At 34.4% G+C, this 15,797-nt stretch overlaps 1 protein-coding gene and 1 long non-coding RNA gene across 3 annotated transcripts; one reads left to right on the top strand and one right to left on the bottom strand.

The window, feature by feature from the left end:
• Window positions 1–3,507: 3,507 nt before the first annotated feature.
• On the bottom strand, window positions 3,508–10,425 carry LOC143264802 (uncharacterized). Of its 2 annotated transcripts, XM_076533628.1 has the most exons (9): window positions 10,151–10,425; window positions 9,689–9,774; window positions 9,262–9,564; window positions 8,935–9,196; window positions 6,285–6,407; window positions 4,694–4,784; window positions 4,445–4,590; window positions 3,677–3,809; window positions 3,508–3,611 (listed from the first exon to the last, which is right to left on the bottom strand). In XM_076533628.1, the coding sequence occupies exons 3-9, from the start codon at window positions 9,308–9,310 to the stop codon at window positions 3,561–3,563; spliced, it is 855 nt and encodes a 284-aa protein (XP_076389743.1). In that variant the 5' UTR covers window positions 9,311–9,564; window positions 9,689–9,774; window positions 10,151–10,425; the 3' UTR covers window positions 3,508–3,560. The 2 variants fall into 2 exon arrangements, with proteins under 2 accessions (XP_076389743.1, XP_076389744.1); XM_076533629.1 differs by having other exon boundaries at window positions 8,935–9,178; window positions 9,689–10,425.
• A 2-nt stretch (window positions 10,426–10,427) lies between these two features.
• Window positions 10,428–13,938, top strand: LOC143264803 (uncharacterized). The gene is made up of 3 exons (XR_013038743.1): window positions 10,428–10,588; window positions 12,348–12,644; window positions 12,717–13,938. It is a non-coding gene; the product is annotated as an uncharacterized LOC143264803 (long non-coding RNA).
• Window positions 13,939–15,797: the final 1,859 nt, after the last annotated feature.

A 15,797-nucleotide genomic window follows, 5' to 3' on the forward strand; every position in this document is an offset into this window, starting at 1 on the left:
TAGAAAAAGAAAAAAGTTGCCGGTTTTTTTGCAATAACAACACTTTGTAATTAAAAAATGAAAATTTTTTGATAATGGTACCAATGGGAAGTCAGCATCTTCCACATGCAAAAGGTTTCATTCCGATCGGTCCATCCAGCTAGGCGTAATGCGCGAACATACATAGGAAAAAAAAAAAAAAAATATACTGATCGAATTGAGTAACCTCCTCCTTTTTCGAAGTCGGTTAAAAACAAGACTTTTTGCAAAGGTCAGCGACGACATATTTGAAAAATGTCCGAAACCGCTGTTGTCACGTATGATAATAGGGCGCGCGTGTGAACATAAATACGAATAACTCAGAAAACTGCAAATTACCGCAAGATATCGTTACAGATTCTTGTTCGGGAAGCTTCCAGCTTTCATTTAAATCTATTTGGTAGGTAAACCGAGGTGAAGATCACAACTTTTACCTTACATAAACATTAAATATGTCTATGGTTTATATCTCTTTCCATATCAGTGTTAAAAATAAACATTTTGTTGTGCAACTTACATAATTATAATGTCGAAGTATCATATAAAAAGCCGATAATAGTGGATGAACATAATATTTAAAAAATAATGAACAGCATTATGTTAAACTTTACCCGGAAAAATTGACTTTAAAAAATGTTCATCTTTGGAGGCTCATATCTTCGAAATGGTAATAATAAAGTCATTAAAACTGTGAAAACAGTGTGCACAGATTCCTTATAAACTATTTCCATTAAACGGATTTCAAGAATTGCGATTTTCATTTTTTGACTTTTGTCCACGTTTTCGCCGTTTTTCGCCACTGTGCGACGCAGACGATTCTACAAGAAGGGCATTTTGGAAGTAATAACTAAGAAGCAGATAGTACAGTATAAGATTAATTTTCTTAAACATATAGAGCCCTAATCTAAGAGATCGCTACATCTGGTACTCTTAGTTACATGAAGTAACGTTCAAAACAGATCAATGCTTGAAAAAAGGGTAAGCAAAAGAGAAGTACTTAATACAAAGCAAAATTCTACTGTGTCTTTAGAAAATTAGTATACAGATTATATTTTATTTCTCACTTCCGAGAACTACATATTCGATGTTTGGAAATTGCCGTAAAGACATGCGTTAACTTGTAAATCTATTTATTTTGTGCACATACATAGTGCGTGAATAGTGCCTTCTAGTATGTTAATCAAACGAGTAGATGAAAATATAAATAAGGAAATGTATAATTCCATTGCTTTTAGAATAGTTTGCAAAACAGCGTTAAATTCTTATGATAATTGAAGAATTCATAATTAAAAACGGCACGTTAAAAAATAAACAAATGACACAATAAAATCAATTACCTCACGTTTCAAATATTTTATTCACTTTATTCGATGTATATGTTACGGTGAAAGACCGAAATCTGGTGAATGTCGACATTCACCAATTTCGGTCTTTCACCGTAATATATACATATACGACGTGCATTTTATGAGTAATATATGTATATGATTTATTTAAGACTTCGTTTTACCAAGCAACTTCATATAAACCAGCGATATGCGCGCTGACCATAATCATTACTGATTCCGTTCCAACCAATATGCTTACGCCGACTATCAGTGATAAATATATAAGGAAATTGTTAAGAATTGGATGTTGTTCTTTGTCAATCAAAAAGTCCGTTTCTACTGGAAACTTTGTTGGGCGAGATTCATTTAATGGTATAATTTTGTCCAAGATAAGAGGGGAGATATGATATACTGGCATCATGCAGGCGGAAGGGTAAACAAAGGCTGTAAAACGTAGTATGAGTACACTGAATTACTTTTGAAATTTCAAATTATTCATTCCTCACTCGCAAAAATTATTTCTGAACGTTTTCCATCAAAAGCGTGCATTCGCATGATTCGAAGTATCTCTTTGTTATTCGTCCTTCAATGAAGTTTAATTTGATGTAGAAATCCTTTTACCAGTATTTTACAATAGTATTTAGATATATATTCCACTAACACAAATTCAGTTTCAATACCGATCTTACATCATTAATCTGATACAAGGCTATGTGGTATCTTGTACATGCAACCATGGTCAACGCTGTAAACGATGCTAAACAGATTTCAATCTATAGTGAAGAAACCTAAAAACTATGAATATTGTTAGTGTTAAGTGGTCTTTCAAAAATGTTGAAACATGCATAAAACTTTCATTAATGTATTAATTAGTACTTGAAACAAACTTGATTACCCACACCTGAGCGATTGTATACATGCAAACAACGATGCTGACGATACAACTTTGCAAAAGTCGAAGTTTCTTGCCTGTGTACGGCCAAAGTCCTAGCACAGACATAAAGAACATACACCACTTGTAAATCGCTATTCATTTCTGCTACTTCCTTCAATGGCCCAAATACTACTGATCTCAGGGTTACCTATCTACCCTCCATTTCACTTCACCCTTCCGCAAATATTACCTCTTCGAAAGATTTTCAAATAAAATAAGAGAAAAATTTTTCCGACGCAACAGAGTGATTAACAGGTAGCACACGTGTGGAATTAATTATTAACGAAGATAGGGTACAAGTAACGCGATCGGCAGCTGCAGCATAATATTATAGTGGCGTCATTAAGAAAATGATGGAGTATAAGAAACGGCGAGAGAAGAAAGTTTTCTGAGCAATTTAAAATTTTTATATTTCTATACAATACGAACTTACGAGGAAGATTGCTCTTCGATTGCTCTCAATTGATTTAGGTCCGCGAAAGGCAAAGCACATGAAATGCAGACACCTTTGGAGTAGATTGTTAAGATGGTCTGTGACGGTGATGTAAGTTCACGAAGTCAAATTATGTTGTAATTATACTACCATCAAGTGAGGAGATTTACTTGTGAAATGGAATAAAGTGAGACACACAGTCAACTTGATTAATAAGATTTGTTAACTAATTTTGAATTATTATACAATGAACGTCGTAAGGCTAAAGGGCCCCAGTAGAAAATTGTAACACGTAAACAAATAAAAGAAGTTAATCGTTCCTAACAGACTCTTATTTTAGCAAGCAATCGGAAGGTCAAAATACCATTGATTACAAGTACAATTTATTAATGATTTAATAATTAGTTTATGTATGTAAGACTATATCATGTAATAACTAATATTTGTTTTAATAATTGTTTTAATAATTTGTTTTAATATTTATAGTTTGCCTGCAATTAGTGTGATGTAAAGAGTAAGTCAGAGGAACATAATAAATCGCAATTAAAATAATGCCTCGGAAAACTAATGAACCGCGTGAAAATTTTATTCATATTCATTATCTAATTGTTATTTTTATGTTTCTTGTGTGTAATTATTTGTATTGCGATTATACCGCATGCTCTATTTTCTTATATAGTAGAAAGAAACTTGGTAACATTGCTAAAGGAAACTACTCTCAAAATAACACTTAAAATAAGGAGATTTATTCATGAAGTGGAAGAAAGTGAGACAGAGAGTTAACTTGGTTAATATGATTTGGAAACTAATTTTTAATTGTTACACAATGGACAAGCAATCAGAGAATTTACTGCATAGACAGTAGAACAGTGAAGTAGGATACCGATGTCTTTAAAAGCTGAAAAATGAGAATTTGATCCAGAACATTGTTTTTCAAGGATTCTAATAGGATATTAAACATACCACAGCAAAACCTTCGATTGACGGAGTATAGACGCTCATAAAGTTGAATTCGAAACCTCTGTTGCTATTCAGTATAATCAACTGCAGTAATTTCTGGGTTGCTATAGACGTTTCGTACCAGTTAGTATTGTACCTGCAATTATAGACCATGATGTAGTTCTAAGTAGGACGAAAAAGATGCTAATTGAGAAGTATCAGTTGAAAGATATTTCTGTTAATGGTTTATTAACATTTTAAGTCAAATTTCAGGACAGACGATTAAAGTGTCTACAACTTTAACATAATGTGATATATGATAATACGGTCTCTTGAATATCGAAATTAAATACAGTAATCATTCAATTTATGCAAAAATATCATGTACTATATAACGAAAAAATTATTCTCGCTACTGCGGGGAAGTTCTTTCGAAACACAGAGAATCTGGCAATTAGAAAAATTATAATATAATTCAGATTCGGATATATAGAATGATTGCTGTACATATGACATCAAAGGTAAAAATCGATAATAAAAATGAAAAGAAGTTTTGGTATCATGAACATTTAATTGTTTTTAAACTTTGAAAGTTCACGTTAACTATGTCGAAATACCGTAAAAAACATATACAGTGTTATCGAAAAACGCATTATCTATTACTATGATGAGTTGTAGATATTTTGTTCCATGCAAATTTAAAGTCGTGCGAAATTAATATCTGAGTATTTCACGACCAACACGATAAAGTAGCTGCAGAAATTTTGTGCAAATAACATTCCAATACATTACGTTCGTAATGAAATGCTCTCAACAGCCTCGATTATGTGTTCAACTGCAAGGTTCATCCAAAACATGTATCCCAATGTAGAAATGATCAGTAACAAGGATAAGATTGTTTCTCTGATATCTACTGTCTGTAGCACCGTTTGAGATAGCTTTAACAAACAAAACAATTTTTAAATCCTTCTTATGGACGTATTTGAAAAAAAATTATATGCATATCAACTGGTATAAAGTGGTACAGTATGAATTACTCACGCAAAAGAAATGAATGCTTAATGCAATCACACCGAATATAACGGCGGGAATGTATGATAGTTTGCTCTGGTTGCTTGCGTCATGTCCAAATCTTCAAAGACATACGTAATCAGTAAGCAAAATAAAATATTGTGAAGTATACAGGAATTGTATGGCTTAATTTAGAGGTTAAATTAGAGGAATGGGATCTCTCTATGTGTTAGGTATGATCTCCTTCGAGTCGATAAAATTATAAGGTGGATCCACTTGAAAATGCACTTGAACATTTTCCACAAATAGATTAATATAACAGAAATTTCATTCATTACATTGATTAATAACTAATAACTAGTTATTTATGTAAGTAAGTACGAAATCGTAAAATAAATGTAAGGGAATGAGTGTTCTAATGTTATTAAAAGAATAATGACTGTTTTGGCAAAGCAAAGATTAAAAATTTTATTTTTGAAAGGAACTTTCAGGAATGCTCCACTTCACACGCTGACTTAACGGCGAGTGAATGTTGCAGTTTAAAAAATGGATGCTGTTTTTAGCAACAAATTACACTTATTTATTATTTAATAATGACAGTGAACTAACAATTTTTGTATAATTAGGGTGTGTTTGAATGTTAATTTCTGCTTGACTTTGTATTTCTGCCTGACTTTGTATTTCTGCCTGACTTTGTATTTCTGCTTGACTTTGTATTTCTGCTTGACTTTGTATCTCTGCCGTTTTTCGGCATATGTTGCTGTATTTAAAAACTCTGTTCTCCCTTCCTTTGCGCCCTTGGCGTGCTACATTTTTGGAAGGGGAACAGGGTTGTCTGTATGGGGGAGGATAACGTCACAGAAAATAGGTTTTTCCCAAAATCTGTGACGTCTTCCTGAGGGACCTGGAACCGTTACTCTCCAGGCCCACGTTACCCTTCGACCTTTGGGTCCGCAAGGTTTATGATATGGCCTGCACCGCTGAAGCCAAAGATTCGACTAATGATGTATCAATAAATGAATTTACTAAAAACTAAATTGTCACGTACCATCCTAGTGCTGGTACACAGATGGTACGGATACTAAATTGAAGGTCTTCAAAAGCGATTACTTTTTTTCGCCACGTCGTAAACCTTTTCCTAAAATTTTTATGTGTAGTCTGATTTATACGTTATTTGTTACGCTGTAACAATGACAATCAAAAATATTTCTTCCAATTACGTTTATTTTGTATGCAATAAGTGTAATGTAAAGAGTATATCGCAGGAACATAATGAAACCTAATTAAAATATCGCGAAGGCCGCAAAACTAATCGCTTAATTCTTTAATCGTTATTTTTGTGTTTCTTATGGGAAATTATTTGTATTGTGTTTATGCTTCATGCTGTATATTATAGTGAAAAATATAATGGTGTTATTTTTATGTTACTTATGGAAATTTGTTTGTATTGTGATTATGATTCGTGCTGTATATTATAGTGAAAAATATAAGGATATTAATGAAACAAGCCATTATTTGCAAAAGAGGGAATTCAGAGAAAAGGCAGGGACTGCGTAGTCTGAACCTTACAATTATCGTAGACTGGAATTTTTTACTATGTATGTAACAGAAAAATACTCACTGACGTGCCATTCGATGTAGAATAACGCCACGAGCTATGTAAGTGTTACTCCTATAATTTGAACAATCTCGTGGAAGGTACGGCGCGGATAATTCCGCAAGAACGGCTTTTTCGAAATAATAACTAAAAATGATCAATTATGGTATTATCAGAAATTATAATTAAGATTATAACGAACTGGCATTTCGCCAACACAGCATACGTACTCGTAATAACGGATGTCATTTTAAAATGTTAATGCAGTAATACAACGTTAACAAAAAATGTGGACATCAGCTACTAGAGCAGGTAGATATAAGAGTTTATACGTATAAACAGAAATAGAGATATACATATACACTAGTCAAAAAAATTAAGGGAACAGAAAAATTCCTTAAATTTTTAGGTAATTTTCAAATTGCTCTGCCTCCGTTGAAATTCATCACAGAAGACATCCAGAATAGTCATTTTGAAGCTTCAGATCTCTATCTTCCGACCCTTTATCTCAAAAATTTTTTGAGCCCATTATCATTAACAAAATATACAAAAAATGGCGATGAAAAAATTTTTGAATTTTTTTTCTTTTTTTTAAGCCTTGTAAAGACATGGAAAAATTTGTTTGATTATTGCCACTTCCAGATTGTTGTTCCTTGTTCCTTTCCCTATAATTTGCACGTCCATGAAGTTCGTTTCGACGATCGGTCGCAAAGTTATGAGCTACCAAAGCCGAAATGACGCTTTTTCCTTTGATAGTCATTATCTCATGAACCCGCTATCGAACAGAAATTGTAAATACGGTTCCAGAAAGCGGAGAATGCACCCTTTAAGATGGCTATATCAGTTTTTGATTAGATGTTTTTTTTATGCTTAATATTGATGTAAAAAAACGTCAAAAAACGGCGTTTTTTCCTCAAATTACAAAAGTTACGGTATCTTTGTAAATAAGTATTGTAATGATTCTGCCTAGGCTTTTTTTTTTAAGCTCATATTGCCCACAAAATGTGTGCGAAGTTTCAAATGGCTCCGATTCTTTGTTCCCTATGAAAAGATGTATCAAACCTTGAAATTTGAACGAAAAGTGTTAAGGAAACGTCATTGTTGCTCCTATCCGCGACTAATCCGTTTGTTCGGTAAAAAGGTTTGTGTCTCTGCATTTATCGGTACTTTTGCTGAATTCTGAAAGAATGCTTTGGTCTGAGAAGGTCGTATTTACGCTTCCTCTTGCGTGTGTGAGTTCGTGCGTATGTGTGCCGTGTACGAGGTGTGACACAAAAGTAACGAGACTAGGTCTGTAACTTGAAAAAACAATGGAATTAGCAGCAATTGTTTTTGTGGCATCATCCCACATACCTCCTCTATCCATGTTGCCAATTTCGATTGAATCGGTTATACCATTTGGAAATATTGCGTTATTTAGTGAACACGTGCAACTGCATTCTGCCGGAAAAATGTCTAACGTAAAAACCGAACAGCGAATAAACATCAAGTTTCTTGTAAAATTTGTTGAAATCTATTGTAACATGTGATGAGACATGTATTTTTACCTGTGACTCACAAAGTAAGCGCCAGTCGATGCAATGGAAGTCTTCAGGATCCCCAAAATCCAAAAAAGAACGCATGTCAAAATCAAAATTCGACATTAATGGAATTGTAATGATTGAATGGTTTCCCAGTGGTCAAACTGTTAACTAACACTATTACATTGAAATACTAAAGACTTCATGAAAAAATTAGGAAAAAAAGGCCACAGTTGTGAAGCGATGGATGGCTGTTGCTCCGGGACAAAGCACCCGCTCACACGGCACTCTCTGTCAAGCAGTTTCTGACCAGCAAAATTATTATTGTGATAGGGAATCCTCCTTATTCGCCTGATTTGGCTTCATGCGACTTTTTTTTATTTCCTAAAGTTAAATTTTGCTTAAAGGGAATCCATTTCACCTCAGTTGAAGAGGTTCAGGCAAAAACGGAGAATCGTCCGAAAGGACTTCCAAAAACCTCGTTCCAGAATTGTTACCAGCAATAGCAGCGCCGAATGCATAAGTGTGTGAATGCTGAAGGGGACTACTTTGAAGGTGATAATGTCACGGAGAACTGATTCTGCAGGTACAATGATTTAGTGGACTAGTTTCGTTACTTTTGTGTCACACCTCGTATATGCAGGTACATGAACGTGGGAGCGCGCAGGTATGGTCGCCTACGGAATTCACGTGCGCTGAAAAATACGCTTCTTCGAATTTGGAACCAAGTTCCCCAAACTATGATACGGCGATGCATTAATATGCGCGAACGTTTGCAGGATGTAATTAACAACCGTGGTGGTAATTTTTGAGATAAAGGGTCGAAAAATAGAGATCTGAAGCTTCAAAATGACTATTCTGGATGTCTTCTGTGATGAATTTCAACGGAGGCAGAGCAATTTGAAAATGACCTAAAAATTTAAGGAATTTTTCTGTTCCCTTAATTTTTTTGACTAGTGTATAATATGTTCGTACGCTGCGTCGACGAAATGCCATTTATAATTTTGTATTATTAATTATAACTGCTTAATAAAACATTTAAGAGCATATGTTCATATAACATTTTTTTCTTACTTTTGCGTGTGGAACACGCTGGCAAAGTTTGGCCGGAAAAAACTGGGACACCTTGAAGTTTATTTAAGACACGATCTTACCTAGCAACTTCGTATAATCCAGCGAGGTGCGAGCTGAGCATAATCATTAGCGATTCCGTCCCAACAATTACTGTCACGTCCATTATCAGCATCAAATATTTCAGGAAAGTGTTGAGAATTGGATGTTGTTCTTCGTCAATCAAGAATTCCAAATCTATTGGAAACATTACTGGGCGACTCTCATTTAATGGTAAAATTTTGTCCAAAATAATAGGAGAAATATGGTATAGTACCGTCATAAACACTGATGGGAAAGCAGAGGCTGTAAAACGTACTCTATATTCACTAAATCACTGCATACTTCAAGCGCTAGAAGATTCTCCTCACCCGCAAACATTATTACTAGACGTTTCCCATAAAAAGCATGCACTTGCATGATTCGAAGTGTCTCATCATTATTCGTCTTCCAACGCAGCGAAATTTCATCTAGAAATCCTTTTACCTGAATTTTATAATAATATTTAGATGAATGTTCCGTTAATATGAATCCAATTTCCGTACGGAGCTTACATCATTGATCTGATACCACGTTATGTGATATTTTGTAAGCGCGACCATTGCCATCAGTATAAACGATGTTATTCTTAACAAACGAAAGAGATTTCTCTCTACAGAGAAAAAAACTAAAAACTAAAAAAGATATTAGTCTTGTCAAGTATTGGTCGAACGATGTCAAAATATTCAGAAAAGTTTTATACATGTATGAGTACGTAATAAATGTATCAGTACGTAAAACAAACTTGATAATCGGTACCTGGGAAATTATAGATGTCCATGTAATGAGGCTGATGACGCCATTATGAAAAATTCGCAATTTCTTGTTGCTGTACGGCCAAAGTCCTAACACCGACAGAAAGAACATACACCACTTGTAATAGCTATTCATTTCAACCTCTGCATTCAGTGGCTCAAATACTTCTGATCTCCAAGACACAATACACCCTCCATTACACTTCACCCTTTTTCAAATATTACCTCCTTGAAAGATTTTGAAGTAAAATATGACAAAATTCTTTCGATGCAACAGAGTGATTGACAGGTCGCACACGTGTGGAATTAATTATTAACGAAGATAGGGTACAAGTAACGCGATCGATAGTTGCAGCATAATATTATAGTGGCGTCATTAAAAAAATAATGGGGTAAAAGAAAACACAAGAGAAGAAATTTTCTGAACAATGTTAAATTTTTATATTTCTATGCAATACGAGCTTACGAGGGAGGATACCCTTCGATTCCCCTCAGTTGGTTTATGTTCGCCAAAGGCAAAACACACGAAACGCAGACATCTTTGGAGTAGATCTTGAGGTGGTCTGTGACGGTGATGTAAGTGCACGAATTTATATTATATTATGTTAGAACAAAATCACAAATCGAAAGGGAAACTCGAAGGAATTAGTGAACCGGGTTTTTGAGAAAACTGTACACGGTCTATTTTTGGTAGAAATACGATTTATTCGATATGTGTCCGTTTAAAGCGTTTCGGTGACTCTGCGGGCCTGTCCCTTCCCGCTAACCATGCATCGTACGTCACAGTCCTACAGACGAGGGTGGGGGTGACAATTGATGTTGTCCATGCCCTGCCTGTTGTCCTGCCAGTTTCGCCGCAGGAAAATTCCACCACATCTTACAATTACAATTATACTATCAACAGGTAAGGATATTTATTTGGGAAAGGAAAGAAAGCGAGACAGACAGTTAACTTGGTTAATAAGATTTGTTAACTAATTTTAAATTGTGATACAATGAACGTCGTAACGTTGAGGTCGTAAGCGAAAAGTAATAACGCGTCACAAAATAAGAGAAGTTAATCGTTCCTAACAGACTTTTACTTTATCAAGCAATCGGAAGATTTAGCGCACAGACAGCAGAACAGTGAAGTAAGATACCGATGACTTTAAAAGCTGAAAAATGAGAATTCAAAGGAGAATGCTTTTTGTGGATTTTAATAAAATATTAAACACGCCACTGCAAAACCTTCGACTGACGGAACATAGACGCTTAGAAAGTCGAACGCTACGCCTCTGTTGCCATTCAATATAATCAATTGCAGTAATTTCTGCGTTGCTGCAGACGTTTCGTACCAGTTAGTATTGTATCTGCAATTATAGATGTCGGTATACTACTAAGTTGGACGACAAACATTACGACTAGTGCCAATTGATAAAATAATTTTTAGAAAAAAAATACACCAACTTCGAAATGCACTAAAAAGTATAAAATAATTTCTATTTCCTAATGAAGTAATTTCTATTTCATTCAATCATACAATTACGTAACAGATATGAATGAAACCTATTTACTCGTTAGGTAGTGTATTAAATACATTTCAACCTTTTCGGAGGCGGCGCAAAATTAAAAGGTTATTTTGAATATGTTATTTAATTTTGCGCCGCCTCCGAAAAGGTTGAAATGTATTTAATATAATACCTAACGAGTAAATAGGTTTCATTCATATCTGTTACGTAATTGTATGATTGAATGAAATAGAAATTACTTCATTAGGAAATAGAAATTATTTTATACTTTTTAGTGCATTTCGAAGTCGGTGTATTTTTTTTCTAAAAATTATTTTATTTCACGCTTTTTATCAGCCGGCAAGACGTGTTTGTAGAAACAGTAGAAAATCGGCGACTGCATGTTGACTTATACACCACCAGAGACACGGAGGCATACGTAGTATTCAATATGTATATTAGTAACAATAGTTTTTCGGTAATAACTTGAAAACTAAAGCTTCCCTTTAATTGTGGATAAGGAAAAAGTTGTTCAGAATCGTGTCCCTGATAACATATTAAAAGGACATGAAAATCGTCCAAAGTTGATTTCAAAACTTTTCAACAATTTTTCGCTAATATCTCGAAAACTAAACCTTTCCGCGAAATTTGTATATGAACAAAATTGTTCAGAATTATGTCCGTGATAATATATTAAAAGCGCACTAAAATCGAGAAAACTTTATTTCAAAAGTTGCCGGTTTTTTTGCAATAACAATACTTTGCAATTAAAAAATGAAAAATTTTTTGATAATGGTACCAATGGGGAGTCAGAACCTAACAGATGCAAAAGGTTTCGTTCCGATCGGTCCATCCAGCTAGGCGTAATCGGCGGGCACACATAGAGGGAAAAAAAAAAAAAAATATATATATATATACTGATCGAATTGAGTAACCTCCTCCTTTTTCGAAGTCGGTTAAAAAGAAATTCTTTTTAATGGTTTATTAACATTTTCAAGTAAAATCCTTGAATGGATGATTAAAAAGTCTACAATTCTAACGTAGGATGGTAAATAATGGTACAGTCTCTAGAATATTAAAATTATATGGCATATTCTGTGCAATTAGAACAATAACGACAATGAAAACAATAAACTATGATAATAATAACAAAAATTAATGGAAATTTATTTGCAGAAATATCAAAAATATGTATTGTAAGAGGATGACGAAAACTGAAAGAACGGAACTAAAAATATAATATCAGGATTTAATAACGTTCAAAATACAACCGTAATTCACAAAATCTTAATAACGAATGATTCACTTATTTATTATAATTGTCTTCGCAACCAATTCAAAACGATCACTCTTTTCGCTCGCTTCAAAAACAACCGCATCATACATCGATGTCTAATCGATATATATGTATGTATAATCAATATACTGTCATGCTGAGGCTTTATATTCATTATATGGTGTGAAAAATGAAAGGTGCGCAATCATATCAATATACAAAGAAATGTTTACAGTATCATGAACAACTAATTGTTCTTATTCTTTAAGTGTTTAGGTTAAGTTCCTCAAAATGGCGTTAAAAATATGCACCGCATTTTTGGAAAATAGATTATCAATTGCTGTGATGTCTTTTGGGTATTTTTATCAATGCAGACTTAAAGTCGTTTGTAATTAACATGTACTTGACGATTAACAATTAGGAGGACTACTTTTGTGCAAATAACATTCCAATACATTTATGTTGTTAGTGGGATGCTGCTAGCACTGTCGATCATATGTTCGGCTACAAAGTTCATCCAAAACATGTATCCCAATGTGGAAGTGAGCAGTAACAGGGATAACATTGTGTCCCTGATGTCTGATAACCGAAGCACCGTTTCAGACAGCTTTAACAGACACAATTTCGAAATCCTTATTATGGATGTTTTGAAAAAAAAATTATTTCCATGCTAAGTGATATAAAGTGGTACAATGTGAATTACTCACGCAAAATAAATGAATGCTTAAGGCAATCACACCAAGTATAATGGTGAGAACGTAGGATATTTTGCAGTGGTTGTTTAAGTCACGTGCAAATCTTCAAAGATATACGTAATCAGTAAATAAAGTAATATATTGCGGTTATGTAGAAAGTGGTTTAAGCCAGAGGCCATGATAGGGTCTCACTATACGTCAGACATTATCTGTCGCCTGTTGGTAAAATTATCAGGTGCAACATTCCACTTTAAAATGAATATTTTACTGACGTGAATATTTTCCATAAACAGACTGGCATAATTAAAATTTCATTAATTATAGGTACTAACAATTACTAATGATTATAGGTAATTTACTAGAAATGTTAAAAACTAGTTTATTTATGTAAGATTATATCATGTAGTTACTACGACATCATAAATTAAATATAAGGGAAAAATAGTACTCGTGATTGTAAGAAAAGAGGAATTCAAACAGGTAATCAAACCAATAAGATTTGCTCGGATGGCTGTCTGTCTTTTGTTGAAGAATGGTTGAAAGGGGTTGAAAATGATAGTTCACCGGAAGACAACGAGAAAAACGGTTCTAATTAACATATTTAGAGTTTTCTTAAATTTTACATTGAATATTCTGTTTAAAAACATGTCATAAATCATAGTTTAATTGTGTTAACAGTCCGTGTGTAAAGTTTCTATAGAATGTTTATCAAATCTTACATGATATTAAAAATGTAATGACAATCAATAATATTTATTTCAAATATATGTATGTATTTTAATAGACAAGAACACAATAAACAGTAACTATAATAATACATTTTATTCATATTCCTTGCTTCATCGTTATTTTTAATTTACTTATGGACAGTTTGTATTCTGATTATATTGCATGCTATACATTAAAAATAAAAATATAGTGGTATCGATAATGGAAACCTCTCTTTACATAAGTTGTATCGTCGAAATCTGTCCAACATGGAGAAATTTCGTGTTTCAAGGAATATATGAATTCGATTGAGGAAGAGGGTAAATAAAAATTGTTTAGACACAATTGAGCCTGACAAATCGTGATCGTTTATTGGCTCTAGCGATTCGAATTAAGGGAAAAAGCCTTGCGGCATAAAAAACCCCTTACAAAAATATGTATTCGTTAATGATTCTACAGTGAAAATGTGTACGAGTATGTGTACGTTGTGTTGATTGCGTATTGAATCAGGAGAACAAGGTCTCGCTCAATGTTGTTCGATTGGAGGAGAACAGGGTCTCACTCAATGTGGTTCGATTTGAGGAGAACAGGGTCTCGCTCAGCGTTGTTCGATTCGCGTGATAATTCACGTTGCGTGAGATTATTCACGATGATCGATTCGAGGAGTATAGGACTCACTCGAATCATGTATGATTTAACCACCCTACCGTGGCCTGTTCGAGGAGTGTAGGACTCACCCGAACAGTGTGCGATGTATGATTTAACCACCCTACCGTGGCCCATTCGAGGAGTGCAGGGTCTCGCTCGAATGGTGTTGTGAATGATTTCCGAACCACCCTGCATTGGTTATGTTACGTTGCGTTATGCGGAACTTTCGAACTCACGCTTGACTTTTTCGACTCTCGATCCGAACTGTGCAAGCTTCAACGTTCGATTGTCTTTTTGTTGTACGAAGAATCGCCTAAATACCCTCGTGTTTCCGAAGGTAACGGTTAGGAAAAATTCTATGCTTTCGTTCGTTAATGACACGCACGTGTTTACAGTAAGACTAGTTCGGCTAGGATTTGAGAGACAAAAGGGTCCTCGGTGACCCGTATTTCGAGGTATGAACGGTTCACGGCGGTCCGCGCGCCGAACCACTTGAACCCTGTTGTAAATTCTTTAATCGCGACAAAGTCTTCGGTTCGCGGCCGAACATAAGTGTACATATAAGTATATAGGTTAGCATAAGTTAATTTAAAGAAAAGGCTGCGAATCCCTGATTTAAACATTTAAATTACCATAGGACGAAATATGTTAGTACATATATAAAAGAAATATACTCACTGAAGTGCCATTCGATGTACAGCAACACCACTAATTATGTAACTGATACTTTTACTATTTGCACAATCTCGTCGAACACACGACGCAGAGGATTCCGCAAGAACGGCATTTTGGAAATAATAACTAAGAACGATAAATACGTGCATTATTAAACACATGGAATAGATGGAACTAACGATCGCAATTGCTTCGTCTGGTGCTCTTAGTTTCATGAGTCAATGTTCAAGACATAGATGAATGCTTAAAAAAATAAGTATACAAAAAGGATGTATTTAATACAAAACAAAATTCTGTATTTTCTTTTAAAAATCTGTAAAGAGATTTTATTTCGCACTTCTGAAAATTGCACATTCGGTGCCTCGAAACTGTCTTCAAAATGGAGTCCAAATCTGGGGAGTACGGTGTGTGAGGAAACAATTCAAAACGTAATTCATTCAATTGAACCATCGTGTTCATCGACTTGTGACACGGCGCATTGCCTTCGTAAAACAGCAAACGCGGCACCCACTTTGAAAGCAATTTGCACATGCCCAAATTTTCATGCAAAATTGTGAAGACACTACCTTCTGATATCTTCAAGGCATCAGCTATCTCACACAACTTAAGTTTACGGCCCTTTAA

This window comes from Megachile rotundata, chromosome 7 (genome assembly GCF_050947335.1).
Source record: "Megachile rotundata isolate GNS110a chromosome 7, iyMegRotu1, whole genome shotgun sequence".
In the NCBI taxonomy this organism is placed as follows: domain Eukaryota; kingdom Metazoa; phylum Arthropoda; class Insecta; order Hymenoptera; family Megachilidae; genus Megachile; species Megachile rotundata.